The sequence below is a fragment of the Trachurus japonicus genome, chromosome 22, assembly GCF_045865225.1.
Source record: "Trachurus japonicus isolate A0001 chromosome 22, Traja_1.0".
Lineage (NCBI taxonomy): Eukaryota > Metazoa > Chordata > Actinopteri > Carangiformes > Carangidae > Trachurus > Trachurus japonicus.
In genome coordinates, this window is record NC_140928.1 from 8,734,279 (window position 1) to 8,748,812 (window position 14,534).

General features: G+C 40.9%; 2 protein-coding genes across 3 annotated transcripts; one reads left to right on the forward strand and one right to left on the reverse strand.

The window, feature by feature from the left end:
* The first annotated feature begins 1,503 nt into the window (after positions 1 to 1,503).
* tmem62 (transmembrane protein 62) lies at positions 1,504 to 10,069 on the forward strand. 2 transcript variants are annotated; one of them, XM_085767991.1, is made up of 14 exons: positions 1,504 to 1,699; positions 1,904 to 2,111; positions 2,508 to 2,619; positions 2,807 to 2,944; positions 3,393 to 3,438; positions 3,944 to 4,085; positions 4,696 to 4,820; positions 4,980 to 5,102; positions 5,266 to 5,421; positions 5,966 to 6,125; positions 6,402 to 6,600; positions 7,281 to 7,376; positions 7,590 to 7,708; positions 8,570 to 10,069. In XM_085767991.1, exons 1-14 carry the CDS (start codon positions 1,635 to 1,637, stop codon positions 8,888 to 8,890), a joined length of 2,010 nt encoding a protein of 669 aa, XP_085624117.1. In that variant the 5' UTR covers positions 1,504 to 1,634; the 3' UTR covers positions 8,891 to 10,069. The 2 variants fall into 2 exon arrangements, with proteins under 2 accessions (XP_085624117.1, XP_085624118.1); XM_085767992.1 differs by having other exon boundaries at positions 1,697 to 2,111.
* Positions 10,070 to 11,247: 1,178 nt separating this feature from the next.
* Positions 11,248 to 14,454, reverse strand: ptgr2 (prostaglandin reductase 2). The gene is made up of 8 exons (XM_085767993.1): positions 14,290 to 14,454; positions 14,046 to 14,164; positions 13,617 to 13,808; positions 13,240 to 13,410; positions 12,796 to 13,005; positions 12,361 to 12,570; positions 12,211 to 12,250; positions 11,248 to 12,104 (listed from the first exon to the last, which is right to left on the reverse strand). Exons 1-8 carry the CDS (start codon positions 14,324 to 14,326, stop codon positions 12,040 to 12,042), a joined length of 1,044 nt encoding a protein of 347 aa, XP_085624119.1. The 5' UTR covers positions 14,327 to 14,454; the 3' UTR covers positions 11,248 to 12,039.
* Between the last annotated feature and the right edge of the window lie 80 nt (positions 14,455 to 14,534).

Below are 14,534 nucleotides of genomic sequence, written 5' to 3' on the forward strand. Positions count from 1 at the left end.
ATTCCCATAAACAGACAGTGGTGAAGTAGAAAAAGCAGTAGGCATACTCCATTATAATAAGACTCATTCAAAAAAATTAAGGCCCTACATTCATATTTCAACTTAAGTAGGCTAAAAGTGAGAGAAAACAAGAAATAAACAAGAAATATCAAAAGAAAGAGTTCTCTCATGCTCTCAGATATACTGCATTGGTGTAGTTTGAGAGACTATAAAAAAATCAGAATAGAATATCTTACAGATAAGATAGCAACATGATTCTTTTTATGTATTTATTTGTGATGATAGTGAATTTAGGGAATATCATATTGGGATCAGCATCTGTGATGGCCTGATTTCCAATTAGGCTATCAGATCATGTTCCCACCTGTAATGATGATGGGAATATCAGGCTGAAATTCACACATCTTAGGCTACTTGTTATCAGTGCAGTGTAATTTGTAAAGATTTTTGACTGTCATACTGAGTTGAGGCGTACGGTAGTCCTCTAATGGCCACATTTCCAGCAATCAGAATCTGTTCCCCCTATGATAATGCTTTTTCAGGCTGAAATTCAAATTGCTTAGCCTATTTGTTATGAGTAAACATATCAAACCCAGCAAACTGAAAGCAAATAAGCCCTGCAAGAAAACCAAGAAAATGACAGTGTTAAATTAAGGATATTTGAGGCTCTCATTATTAAAGGATAAGATAAGATAAGATAAGATAATCCTTTATTCGTCCCACAATGGGGAAATTTACAGGGTTGCAGCAACAGACAGCACAGAAATGTATAGCACAGATAATAAATAGCAATCTTAGTTAAATAAATAAATAAATAAATAAATAAAGCAGTATTTTAATGCTCGTTGTGTGTTGTGCCATCAGTCATCACCTTTGTGAAGGCTAATGGACAAAACTGTTGAACTGTTGTTGTTGTTGTTGTTGTTGTTGTTTATTACAAAATAACAAAAAATATTAAGTCTTTTCAGACCTTGAATAATAAATAATGCAAAGAAAACATGTTCACATTCATTCTTAAATAACACAACATGGATATTATAACTTAGGAAGAGTTTATAAATCAGTGTTGGTGGGATAATGTCGATGTTTAATCCCAGCAGTGGTTTTTATAATCTTATATCCTATAAAACCAGATGTGGTTTAAGTGGATCACTGTGTCATTAAGTAGAAGGAGTTGTTTTGCGTTGGTCAACTGGAATTGAATGAGTGTCGTACATGTAGAGATACTTTTTAAGAGACAATTGTGAAAGTGGTCTCTTCATTTATTCCACGGCTGTATATCTCCAACAAACTTTCTGGTTATTCTCGAAACGTCTCGCGATGAATGACAGGTGCAGCAGCTTACATTGCGGTGCTGGGAAAACGAAAGCGGAGTGAGAGCTCTTCCTTCGCACACGCGCACTCACTGTCTTTTCATCCGGCGGTGACGTTTCCTCTTCCAACAGGTCAGTCCGTCCGTGTGCTGCTGTAGCTGTAGCTGTGCTTTGCTGCTGCTGCTGTCGGGAAGCTGGTATAGGGACGGGAGCTAGCTGCGGAGCTAACCTGCTATGCTGCTGCCTCCTCCTCCTCCTCCTCCTCCTTCTCGTCCTCCTCCTCCGCCTCCGAAGAAGGCAGCTGTACGGACCCAGCCGTGAATGAGCCCCCCCGCTCCTCCTCCATGCATGCATCTCCCGTGGCCGCGATGGCAGCGACAGAAACGGTCTGAGTTTCAGCTCTTAGCCATGTAGTTGAATGGTCCACCACCCTATGTGTGTAGTCAATGTTAGTGTGATTCGTGCCCTTAGCTATTTCCACCAGTAGCTAGCCTTTTTTTTCTTTTTTTTTCTCCTTCCTCTGTCCGGGACAGACGGCAGCAGCAGCAGCAGCAGCAGCAGCTAGCCCCCCCTTTTCTCGCCACTTACAGGAGGATGCTGAAGCTGTTCGGTGCACTGGTTATCCTCGGACTGGCCCTGGCGTGCATCACCTCCTGGGTGCTGGACAGTTATGACACGGCTTGGCACCCGAAGCGGAGTGTGCAGCACTCGGCTGCCGGGGATGAAGATGTGTCTAAGGGGAGTCCACCACCACCATTTCCCGGCGGCGAGTTGAACAATATATTCTGGTTTATACAGGTGGGCTGTTATTTATTATGACCTCCAATCCAATCTAGCTTTGTTTGCTCTATCAAGCTATTATAGCTATTGTCTCCTTTTTTATTATTATTATGTCATATACCATAAAGGCTTTGTTGTTGTTGTCATAGACAGCTAGTGCTGGTTGAACTCTCTCAATGATTGACTGAAAGGGGTCACTGACCACAGAAGTGTGTCATTGTCAGGTAAAAAGGTGGTTCAGCAACACAGTAAGTTATGGTCATACTTTGCCCTCTTTTGTGTTCTGCAGCGCCCTCACTGCTGTGTTTAAAAAAAGAAAGGAGAAAAAAAAAGGTTACACACAGCTGTGTGCAGGTGTAAGTAAGAGCAATGTTAATCTTTTCTTCATCTTTATTCCCCCCACAAATTTTCAAGGTGTCAGACATTCACATAAGCCGCTTTCGTGACCCGAGACGCATCCCTGATTTTGAAAAGTTCTGCACAGACACCATTGAAGTGATCAAGCCTGTTCTGGTGCTTGCAACAGGTACAAGCAACTGCCCTGCACCTTTTCCCTAATTTAAGTTTCCTTGAAAGTCTTTTGTGTTGTTGTTGTTAACAGACTCTTTGGGTGTGGCCTCTTCATGTGTGTGCAGTCCCAGAAAGAAAATGATTCATGCTCTTTGTTCCACATGTCTCATATTTTTTTCTTTTTACCTCTCTCTGCTCCACAGGGGATTTGACAGATGCCAAAACGGAGAGCAAGGTGGGCTCCCTCCAGCATGAGGTGGAGTGGCAGGCCTACCACAACATACTGAAGAGGTCACGCGTGATGGAGCGCACTCGGTGGATAGACATCCGTGGGAATCATGGTGATTGACCGCAGCACTTCGTTATCTTGTCCGCCTCTCATAACTCACCACTATTGGGATGATTTTTCTGGAGAATTCATTAACTATGCTGCATCTTTGCAGCACACAGGAAGTCATCCCACCCCACCCCTCCTCTCCTCTGCCTTCTCCTCTGTTATTGGATCGGGAGGGAGCTATTAGATGTGAAACAAGATATCCTTACTTTGTAACTGTCAAAAAAAGAAAGATAGTTATTGGATCTTCAGCTTCCCTGCCGATTGTTCTGCTGCTATTGATTGTTGCTAGTGATGTGTGTCCCATCTTCATCAGTCCATGGGTTCTATAATAACAACACATTTGGTTCGATATCTCTGTGTATCATGATGAAATCTGATGCCTGTCGATTAAAAATGCATCATTCTCATTAGACGTTCTGTTCAATCTCACCATTTACTATTTCTTCTGACAGATGCCTTCAACATAATGTCACTGGACAGCGTCAACAATTATTACCGGTAAGAATGAGAAGTCAGTTCCACAGTAAAAAGTCTGATTTAGATTCAGTCCTACTTTTTTTTTTTTTTTTTTACGTCTGCATGCCCTATAGCAAGCTGAATGTGAAGTCAATCAGAGTATGTTAGGACTTCGATGCCTCTGAAACATGAGAAGTTGCAGACCTATTTATTGACTATATTCCAAGCTGTCTAAGCTTCCCGGGCCTGAAATAGAAGCAGAATCTACATGAACAGACCGGCACCCTTATCTTTTGAGTCAAATTATGTTTTATGTGGAGTTGCTGCCACTGTCACCGCTGATTGATCTTTTATCTTCCTAATATTCTTAATGATGCGGTCATCCTCTGCGAGACAAAGTCTGTCTCCCACGCGAGCCTAATTTATTTATTCAATATGCATTAAATTATCTCAGGACAGCGCTAGGGTTGGCGCTGCTGGCTCCATCCCAGTCTGCTGTACAGTATATGGTTGCTCACCATGGCTTTTCTCTACCATTTTTCTCTAGGAAATACTCAGCTAATCAGAAAGTCGGCTCTTTCCACTATGTTCACCAAACTCCCTTTGGCAATTACTCCTTTGTCTGCGTCGATGCCACTCTGACTCCAGGACCCAAGAGACCATATAATTTCTTTGGTATTCTCAACCAGGTATGTCTGTCTAACAACTCCTCTTGACACAACATAAACATACACTGAATATGTGACATAAAAGATACAGCAAAAACTGGTTCTTTATATTAATAAACATTGTAATTACCGGTATGTAACTCCAACCTAAACAACCCAAAATGACTTGCTGCTATTGTGCTTTTTATTTTTTGTAAATGTTTTTATTGCCTTACTGTGTTTTTATTGAGCGTATGTAAAGTGATGAGCTCTGTCAAAGACAAATTTCTGCTACCCTTTGGCGCAGACTATCTATCTATCTATCTATCTATCTATCTATCTATCTATCTATCTATCTATCTATCTATCTATCTATCTATCTATCTATCTATCTATCTATGCAGAAATGTGACGACTGAATAAGACAGTAGTTAAAATGAAAGATCTTAGAAATAGACTATTACAGTGCTACAGTATACTCATATTTGGCATGTTTAATAAATAGTTATTTAGGAACTTCCTTAGAGGATAACCATGGCTCACAATCAGCATTTTGTCTCTAAAGGTGAAAACAAAGCTTATGCACACAGTAGATCTTAACTCTCAGGGGAATTTCTGTGCTTAATCAATGGTTGTTCTTCCGGTGTGACAGACGCAAATGGACTCGTTGAACACGTTCAGGGACGAGAGTCTGAAAAGCAACCAGTCCATCTGGTTTGGCCACTACACCACGTCCACCGTCGTATCCCCTTCTCCTGGGGTTCGAGACATGATGAGGTAACTAATGCCTGGATGACAAACCAGTTTTAAAAAGCGCAGTATTCACCGGCCTGCTCTTCATTTCAACTCGAGCAGCTTTATTGTGCAATTGTAGAGAGGAATATTCATAATACTGGCAGTTATAAGCAAATTATGATTATGTCATCTTGTGGTCAGATCTGCAGTTGCTTATCTCTGTGGCCACCTGCACACGCTGGGCGGCCTGATGCCCGTCCTCCACAGCCGACACCCGCAGGGCACCCTGGAGCTGGAGCTGGGGGACTGGATGGACAACCGCAGGTATGCAAAACATCATAATCAGTAAATATTTATGAACACGTTTGTTTTCTGTTCCCCACACTCTTTTCTCTTGGTATTGCTTTGTCTGTTTTCCCTTTCTCCTCCATATACACAACTGCATATACACAACCGTTCGGTGCGTTCTTCTCATTCACGCCTCCAGGTACAGGGTTCTGGCCTTTGACCACGACCTGCTGAGTTTCTCTGACCTGAAGTTTGAGCAGTGGCCGGCAGTGCTCATCACCAACCCCAAAGACGCACAGTACCTCCATCCGGGAGTGGAGCCGCTGGGCCGAATACGGAGGTCTACACACATCAGGTGTCTGCTCTGTCTGTGTGTGTGTGTGTGTGTGTGTGTGTTTACTGTTGACTAGAGCCGTAAACCTTTCATTGATTCTGCTCTACATGGTTGTATAATGTTTGGTTTCTCTGATTTGATGTACAGGTGCTTTTACATCACATTCTCCCCTGACACTATGCTCATCCTGTGATGTTACTCATGCTTGGTATCATTATTTGTTTGGTTGCTAGTTGCAGTACAATACAATACAATACATATAGAGGTAGATTTGGATCATGAGTGCATTTTTAATTACTTCTGAAAGTTATAAAACAAGGCAATTATAAATGTCTTTGGCATTTCTCATGAATTAATGATGAGATCTCAATGAACATAATAAAATAAAATGACATAAAATTGATGTGCTTCTGTTAGGATGACAATCTAAAGGGAAATGTAAGATTTTATAATCAGTTGAATTAATAAATGATGCAGAAGTTGTCAACCCTGTAAAATTTTGTTTTGTCACTGTCAACGCATAGAAAAACACTAATAAAGTATTCATTTTGTTGGTTCTCAACAGGATCTTGGCTTTCTCAGAGTCTCCAATCACAGCAGTGCACGTGAGCGTCGACGGGGAGCCTCTGGGGAAAGGCCACTCTGCTGGAGGTCCTCTGTACGTCCTGCTCTGGGATCCATCTCGCTACCTCACTGGACTGCACACTATCAGAGTAAAAGTGGAGGTTGGTACAGGATTCATGTATCTTTCACTGAGAGTGGGAAGTGTTTTAGAATTATAAATATTTCATAGGTCTTGATTGAGTTTGTTTGCCTGAGCTGAATTAGGATTCAGTAACGGCTGTGTTAGATCCGCTGTCTGTGGCTTTGAAAAACAACTTTATATTGATGTCTTAGTGCAGAGTAATGTGTCTGACCTATATTTGTAGAATAAATATATATTCATAAATAAAATAGCATTAAAAATGTGTGTGTTTGTCATCTTTGTGTGTGTGTGTCAGGACTCGGCGGGCCGGTCGACCGTCCGGGAGCAGCACTTCACTCTGGAGAACGACCTGACTCCCAGCTTTGGTTTTGTGCAGTCCTTCATCCTCCTCACAGACCACTACATCCTGGGCCGAGTGGCCTTCATTTTCATGATGCTGCTGAACATCGGTGTGCTGCTGGCCTTCAGGTTCCTGCGTGTTCCCTCCGGCAGAGGTGAGCTGTCACTGAACACCCTTCAGATGAATACATCATCCTAATGTCATTTAAATTACAGCTGCTCTGATACTACAGCCTGCAGAGCTGTCGGTGGACACAAGCACGGTTCACAATAAACCTGTTCAGATGAAATAATATAAATATATATATTAGTGCTGTCAAAGTTACCGCGTTCATTTTGGCGATTCATTTAAACATTTAGTGCGTTTAAAAAAATTCACACAATTAAATCCGTTTTGTTTACTTCGGGTGGCGGCTGACCCATAACTTTTGGTGACATGTGCAGGCAAACCCGGCAAAGCGATGTACCCATTGTAGCGCTGTTATTCTTTACTTTATTAGGTTTTTAATATTTTTTGATGCGAGTAAGTAACCGTTCAGATGCCCAATATGCGGTTAGTTTATCCGCATGACGTTCTCGGAGCAGTGAAGCTCTTTAAATATACTTTCTTTGTGTTTATTCTACACTAATTTGATGATTATACATAAATAAATATTCATTATAAGCTTAAGTCGTAAGTGGACAAATGCAGTTTATATGTTGATAAATTAATTACGATTAATCATGAGTAATTACAGAAAATTGTGTGATTAATTAGTTAATTTTATTAGCCCTAATAAATCTGTGTGTTTTATTTCAATAAGAGTCATTTTTGGTTTCTCTGTCTCATCTACAGGATTGGCATCTCAAGCGTGTATGTCACTCCATCTCGTCAGTAAAATGGACACGTTCTACTACTCTCTGCTCCTGTTCAACCTGTGTACAGCCTTTGGTGGGTCATCTACTTCCTAAACATGCTTTCATTTACAAAGTAGTATTTGCCGTAACAAATCTGTAAATTTAAGACTAATCACTACATATTTTAATTCTGCAAATTAAAAATAATATAAAGAATTGTTTGTCCACATGAAAAAGCTGGTTTGTTTCATTGTTCATTGTTGCATTGTGATAATATCCTGCACTGTTTCTCTGTTTCTGCCCACAGGCCCGTGGTTCATAGGAGAATTGATAGACGGCCATAGCGGTGCCTGTTTCGCCTTTGGGGTTGTCATTGATGGTCACTTCCTGGAGGGCAGTCTCACATATGTTGTTGGAGTCGTTCAAGTAAGAAAAATTACTTTAATCAACACTTCTAGCTCAGAAGCAGACACAGTTGGCAATTGAGAACGATTTTGATATTGCAGTTTTTGTTTTCTCTCAGTTATGAGTATGTGTCATCGTGTGTGATAGTAAATTCAGTACTTTAAAGACGGCAGCTTGGCCTTTAGAGGAGTGAAAATTGGCTATTTGGATTTGGTAATGACAGGAATGATGCAGCGCTAATGTGCTCTACCTCTCTGTGATAGCTGTACAATATACTTTTGTGAGTCAGAGATATTCACGTACAACCCTTAACTGAAGGTGTTCTTGAGTTCACTTTTTTTTTTAAATATCAATTGCAGAATTTGGTATAAATTTTTTTAAAGTGACATTTTTAACTTTACCTTTCCTCAACTTCTCCCTGTGTTTTTTAGTTTTGGAAACAATTGGTTTCACTGAATCTATTTGTGCTGTTTTACTTGTTAATCTGTAACCTAAACTAGTGGTTCATGTCCTGGGTGTCAGGGTCCTGAATAAATATCAGGGATCACAAGATAATTAAGGAGAAGACAGAATTACAAATATGCTTAATAATATTTAACTCTGTTAAAACTTGTCTGGTGAGATCATGTTGCTCCAGCTCCTGATGGGAGGTCATAAGTTGATTTTTTTGTTATTGTAAGCGATCACAAGCCAAACAGGCTATGACCAATCACGTTAATGAATTTATACTTAACCCTTTTAACTTTAATTTCATATTCTGTTGCCACTGTGCTGCATTAATATGTTTTGGTGAACCCACCCACAGCCATTATGAAGGCCTCATCTCATTTTAAGCACTGACAACAACTGCACTAATCACATTTTAACTGAACTAATTTCCAGCTGCTGTTCTTCAACATGCCCCTCACTTCTTACCTCTGCTGGAGCCTCCACCACCGTTGCCGCGGCAACACCTTCCGATCCCACTTCCTGCGGCCGGGCTGCCGCTGGCGGACTCTGGCGGTCCACCTCTTCATGCTGCTGCTGCTCACCTGGCAGGCCCACTCCTGCTACTTCCTCCTGGAGACCTACGGCCCCACGGCCTTTTTCCTGTCTCCGGTCCGCACGTGGGCGCTGGGGCTCAGTCTCCTACTGGTGTACCGCGCCTGGACAGGCCCCGCCCCTTTCATCCGTGACAACAGCAAGAGCGTCGCTTCCTCTTGACAGTAATTGCACTGTACCACCACGCCCCCCCCCTCTCCCCACCTCGAGCCTGACTCACAGATATATTTTGCTGTCTCTATCCACCCTGAAAGCCTCAATTCTCCCCCCACACAGCGGATCCTTCTTTTGTTTCTCTCCTTCCACAGCCACTTCACAAGTACATCACTCACTATCCTGTTTCTAGATAGTATTGTTTACTTAAATATGCATGTTATTGTTAAAAAAAAAAAAAGCACCGGTGAGCACATTTCTGGCCATATTCATAGCAATGTGTACAGTGTTAAAAAAACAAAAAACACCAAGGAGGAAATAGCCTGTTGGAGCTATGAGAGGACTAGTCCAGTGTATGCTGCAGCTGACAGTATACCGTACAAGAGTATTCTGCTGTGGTTTAAGCTGACTCATTTACTTGAGCTTTAGCACTTTTCTGGAAGTGTTGCCTTGGCCGAATGCTACTTCACCACTGCCAAAGGATGAATAAGAAAATGTTTTCATCTTTTATTCTTCCCTCTGAAAACCATTTTCATTCACTAATGAAGGCTGGATGTGCCAAACCGATCCTCGACAAATGATGCGGATGATCAAGGTGTACGCCTCGTTTTATACACACCGCACGCTTTCTCCCGCCCCTAACTCCCCCCGAACTCCCCATGGCTGACAACAAGAGTGGTAGTTACTTTGGCGGAGATGACACGCTGTAGTTGAATGATATTTCTAAGTTCCACACACAATCACAGGAAATCAAAAGGAAGGTAATCATAAACCAATCAAGTGCTGTAATCGAGCTGTGTACAAATAGTTGATGATTGAAAGTGTTTTTTAAAAATCAAATTAATTCCATTGCACACAACTGCCACTAAAAAAAAAAAAAAGTTTAAATATTTTACATTGGAAGAATCATATCAAGAAAAACTTCAATGCCACTTTTCACCAAAACGCAGAGAAGCCGGCCTGACTCTTCATGCTCCTTCAAACGTGACTACAGAAAGCAGCTGTTTGTTTCTCAGGAATGTGAGCACTTAAACAATAGGCTGGTCCCAGTAGTATTTCAGGACAATGTTTTTATACTCCATAGTAGCTCAGTGAACTCCAAAAAAAAAAAAAAAACATGTTTAAAAAAAACCCAGTTGTGTGGTGGCTAATAAAAAATACAACAACAAAAAAAACAAAAAAACAAAATGAATGTGTTATAGATGTGATGAAATGAGATGAACCAGTACTATGCTGTTTTTTTATTTATTCATTCTGATTGTATTGTGTGATTTCTTTATTTTCCCCTCATGTTATAAAAATGCACTGGAAAGGGGGCATTCTTCACACCCCTCCCCTCATGGTGAGGGTGGTACTAGGAAGACATAAGGGCATTTCCCTGCATTGGAAGTTTAACTGACAGCCTCCCACCTGTGTGAAACCATGTTTGTCTATGTTCTGAATGTTAATCCCTTTTTTGTGAACCTGCGAGAGTGGTAAACTGTGTCTGTTGCACTCTAAATTTAGTCCTCTCTAGCCAGTAGTAGCAGGTGCCTGGATTTCCACCAGAACAAACTGATCTAAAAAAGAAAATATATATATATATAATATAAATATATGTATAGGGTGAAGACCACATTTATCAAGTCTTTTAATAGAAGCAATGTTCCAAAAGCATTGGATCTGCACATTTTTATTTCTATTTTTCAAACCATGCCTGGGGTGAGTGCAGACTAATTGCTCAGTGCTGTTATTGAGACGTGCAGTTCAATATTAGAAGACCTGCCAGGTACAGGGAAAATGAAGTTATGTGCGCTCAAAATGGTTTAACAATCTTTTTTTCCCCCTCCTCCTCTGTATAGACAAGTCTTTTTTTTCATTTGTACAGGAGCACTATCAAGTGTTTAATTCCAGCATGAAGACGGGTATTTTCAATTCATGGACTTATGTTATTGGAGAGTTTTCCTCAGCACCTCGCTCAAGCTCTGTCGTTTGTCCACAAGGAGGCAGTATTGAATGGATTTAGAGGATAATAGATGATGACTGTGCTGGATTTCACCTCCACTTCCAAGTTATGCATGGGACTAGGACTTTTTTTTTTTTTTCCCCGGAAATCACCAAAAACACCATAATTTATTCACACTTGCAAGGTTATGGTTTATTAATCTGGTTGTGATTGTTCTGTACTGTACATCACATTGAATGTTTGACGAGAAAAAACAAAACAAAACATTGACCATTATGTTTCAGAGAAGGAATCTACTGTAAGTGATGTACTGGTGTTCACTTGACTTATTCTGCATCCCCTCCTACGTTCACACACTTAAGTATATGAATGATGTTGATTTTACACCTGCCACATATTTTTCTTGTGACAACTGAACTTAGAGCCAACCACAATTTTATTTTGTTAATGGTTTATAGTGCTGTGGAATAAAAAAAGAAAAGAAAAAAGGTCATTACAGTAAATCAAATACTTTTTGTTTGTCTTCGGGTCATTGTTACATAATTGTGCACAGGAATGATCGAGAAAAGGAAACAATTTGTGTAACCGGACTATTTCCATTTAGGTGGGTGTGACATGGTTACAAGACTTGACACAGTAATGTCACAGCAGTTTTACATTAAAGTATATGGGTGATGGAAAAGATGAAAAGGCGTGTACAGTTTCTAGCTTGATAGCAAACTGAGAAGGCTGGTGCTCTGAACGCTACACGGTTTTCTCAATTGCTTCACTGATGTTAATTTTATCTTGATAAAATTTTCAACTTATTTGAACATTAACTGGTAAAAGCATTAGGGAAAAGTCCTTTTTTTAATCCATCACAATTATTGAACTGACTATTACATATTTGATAAACATTTACTAGTTAGTTGTGCTAGTGCTAGTATAATATGGATAACAGTCTTTCTGCACTGGGAGAATTGAAAACCATGACATAATAGGGTTACTCTTACTAAATTAAAAAAAAGTCAGAATTATGATTTTCAAGCACTGATTACTTTAATTTTATTTCTCTCAAGAACACAGTTTTCAAATTATAATAAATCAGTCAGATACTCAATGTAATATCCTACGAGATAAGTTGGTGTTAATGGCTGTGTTAAAAAGGCAACTGTGGGTTAATTTCCTCAGATGTCTGGTGAGACCAGTCACTACGGAAAATTACGAGGCTTCTTCACTGTGATATCTTTATAATTTGCTTGCCAATGTTTCCCCCTTTCATCATAGAGCAAAATGCATCTGCAAGAAAATGAAACAAAATGAATAAAACTCCTGATTGTCAAGTGAAAAGATACAATCATACAGTCATACAATTGAGAAAACAGTACAATTGAAATGCACATACCTCCCATATTTTCAATCCCATTCACCACAGTTTCCAGCACCTGCATACAAAAGAAAAATATGCAACAAAGTGATGCAAAGTTTAAAAAAAAGAAAAGAAAAGGAAGAGGCGTACATTTTTCAAAGACGCCCATGCAGGCAACCTCCTTACCTTGACTTGGCCTGATTTAACACACTGGCTCAGCTCAAAGAGGGCAGCGTCTGCCTTGCTCATGTAGTTAAGCACCATGAATCGCTCTCGGGTGATGTTCTTTGTTTGCAGGGTTTCCTGAGTCTCCTGACTTAGAGGCGGAGGATACGGCACGTCCTTGTTATACTGAGAAATCTGCCCACACAAAATCACATGGCCCCCGCTGTTCATCTGGAGAGAAGAAGCTGAAGTCAGTGCATGCATCAGATTGAGATTGTACAACACAGAGTATGAAGACTAGGACTAAACTATTAAGAATCCACTGACACCACTTTTAATTATGCGAATATTGGAAACACAATTAGGGAAAGAAAAGCAAACTGAACACCTCAGAGTTGACATAATTTCTAGGCACATCAAAGAAAAACAACAAAAAAGATGCAATCCAAGCAGTACCTGTGCTATCACGGTCTCACTGGTGACACCTCCCACGTTGTCAAAGTAAACATCAACACCGTCAGGGCAGCACTCCCTGAGCCGTGTGGGAACATCCTCTTGGCGATAGTTGATGGCAGCAGAGAAACCCAGATCTTTCACTAAGGCTTTGCATTTCTCATCAGATCCACAGATCCCAACAACCCCCGTACAACCATCCAGCCTGCCGATCTGTTGAAGAAAAGCAGGGTGCAATAAAAAATCTAGGACCTTGCTCACTTTTTTAATGCAATGTGGACCATGTATTAAATCTGCTTGGTTCTGCTATGGTTTCTACCCCCAAAACCCATTAGGACAGAAATAATTTCTAATACGTTTTTGTATAATATAATATTATGCACCTGTATATCGTATTAGACAGTCAAGTGTAAATGGACCCAAATTTTCTGTGTTTCCTGTATTCACCTGTCCAGCTATGGAGCCACAGGCCCCAGCTGCACCGCTGACCACCATGGTCTGATTGGCCCCTTTGGTCACGTGACCCTTCTCTCTTACACCCAGCAGTGCAGTGAGGCCTGTCATGCCAACTGCACCCAAAAAGTAGGACAAGTGCCCATCAACCAACTGTGGATCAACCTGCAATAGAAGAGACGGTAGCATTAACAACTGATATAACACAGCTTACCTGTCACATGCAAGGATACCATCTGACACTGCATTACTTTTTGTTTTTGCAGGGATAGACCAAGGTGAAATCAAATGCTTACATAACACAAATCACAACATCACTCTCCTCTCTGCAAGAGGATATGCCACTGCTGAAACACGTTGATATGCCACACCTTCTGTAAGACACTCCCTTTCATAACAGCATGTGTCTGCCAAGGCCAGTTGAATGAAGTGACCACGTCTCCCTCAGAGTAAGAGCTGCAGCGGCTGGACTCAACCATGCCAACACCTCCACCATCCACACACTCAGACAGCTGCCATGGCATCAGGTACTCGGCACCGGTGTCATCGTTCATTCTGCATCGCTGTGAGACAAAAGACAGGGAGATAAGAATCAACGGGGGTGTTGGAGGTCTGCTTGTGGTTTCATGACTAGTTGACTGTAATGTCTCATTGCAGTGATCAAAAGAAGATAACATCACTGCAATGGAAAAAAAAAAAAAACTTTTATTGCATGCACATAACTATGTGGAATATTTACATAGATAAGTAGGTAAGCAAAGGTCTTCTATTTTTTTCCCATTCTGATTATATATCAATACCATGTAAGGGTCGACTGAAAGGTAAAGCGTCCGAGCAAGGACCTCCCCATCTTTCAGGTCAGGTGCAAAAGTTGTCTCCTCCAGACGGAAATTTTCAGGAACTGGCGCCCCATTTTTACCTTGACGTAACAACACAGGTAGTTTGGTAAACGTTAGTCAAGTCACACTGCGGTTGCAACACATGAGATAAGACAACCGTCTGGTCTGATATCAAAAACGAATAATAAGCTATGAAGTTGCCAACCTGGTCGTGAGTTGAGAACGACTCTCTGCACAAGCATTTTCCTAAAGTACCCTTGAATTCAAAGAGATGCCTGTTTTGATAACACGCTAAACTAATCAACTACCAGCGAAACTGTGGTCCAAATGCGCTGTGTTTACATTAGCTTGTAAGCTAATTGCAATTGCATTGAGATGATTCCCTGTTAGCAACTTCCAGCTTCGCTTGAAATCCGATTCGGCAGTTGGACTGAACCATTTTTAGCAGTG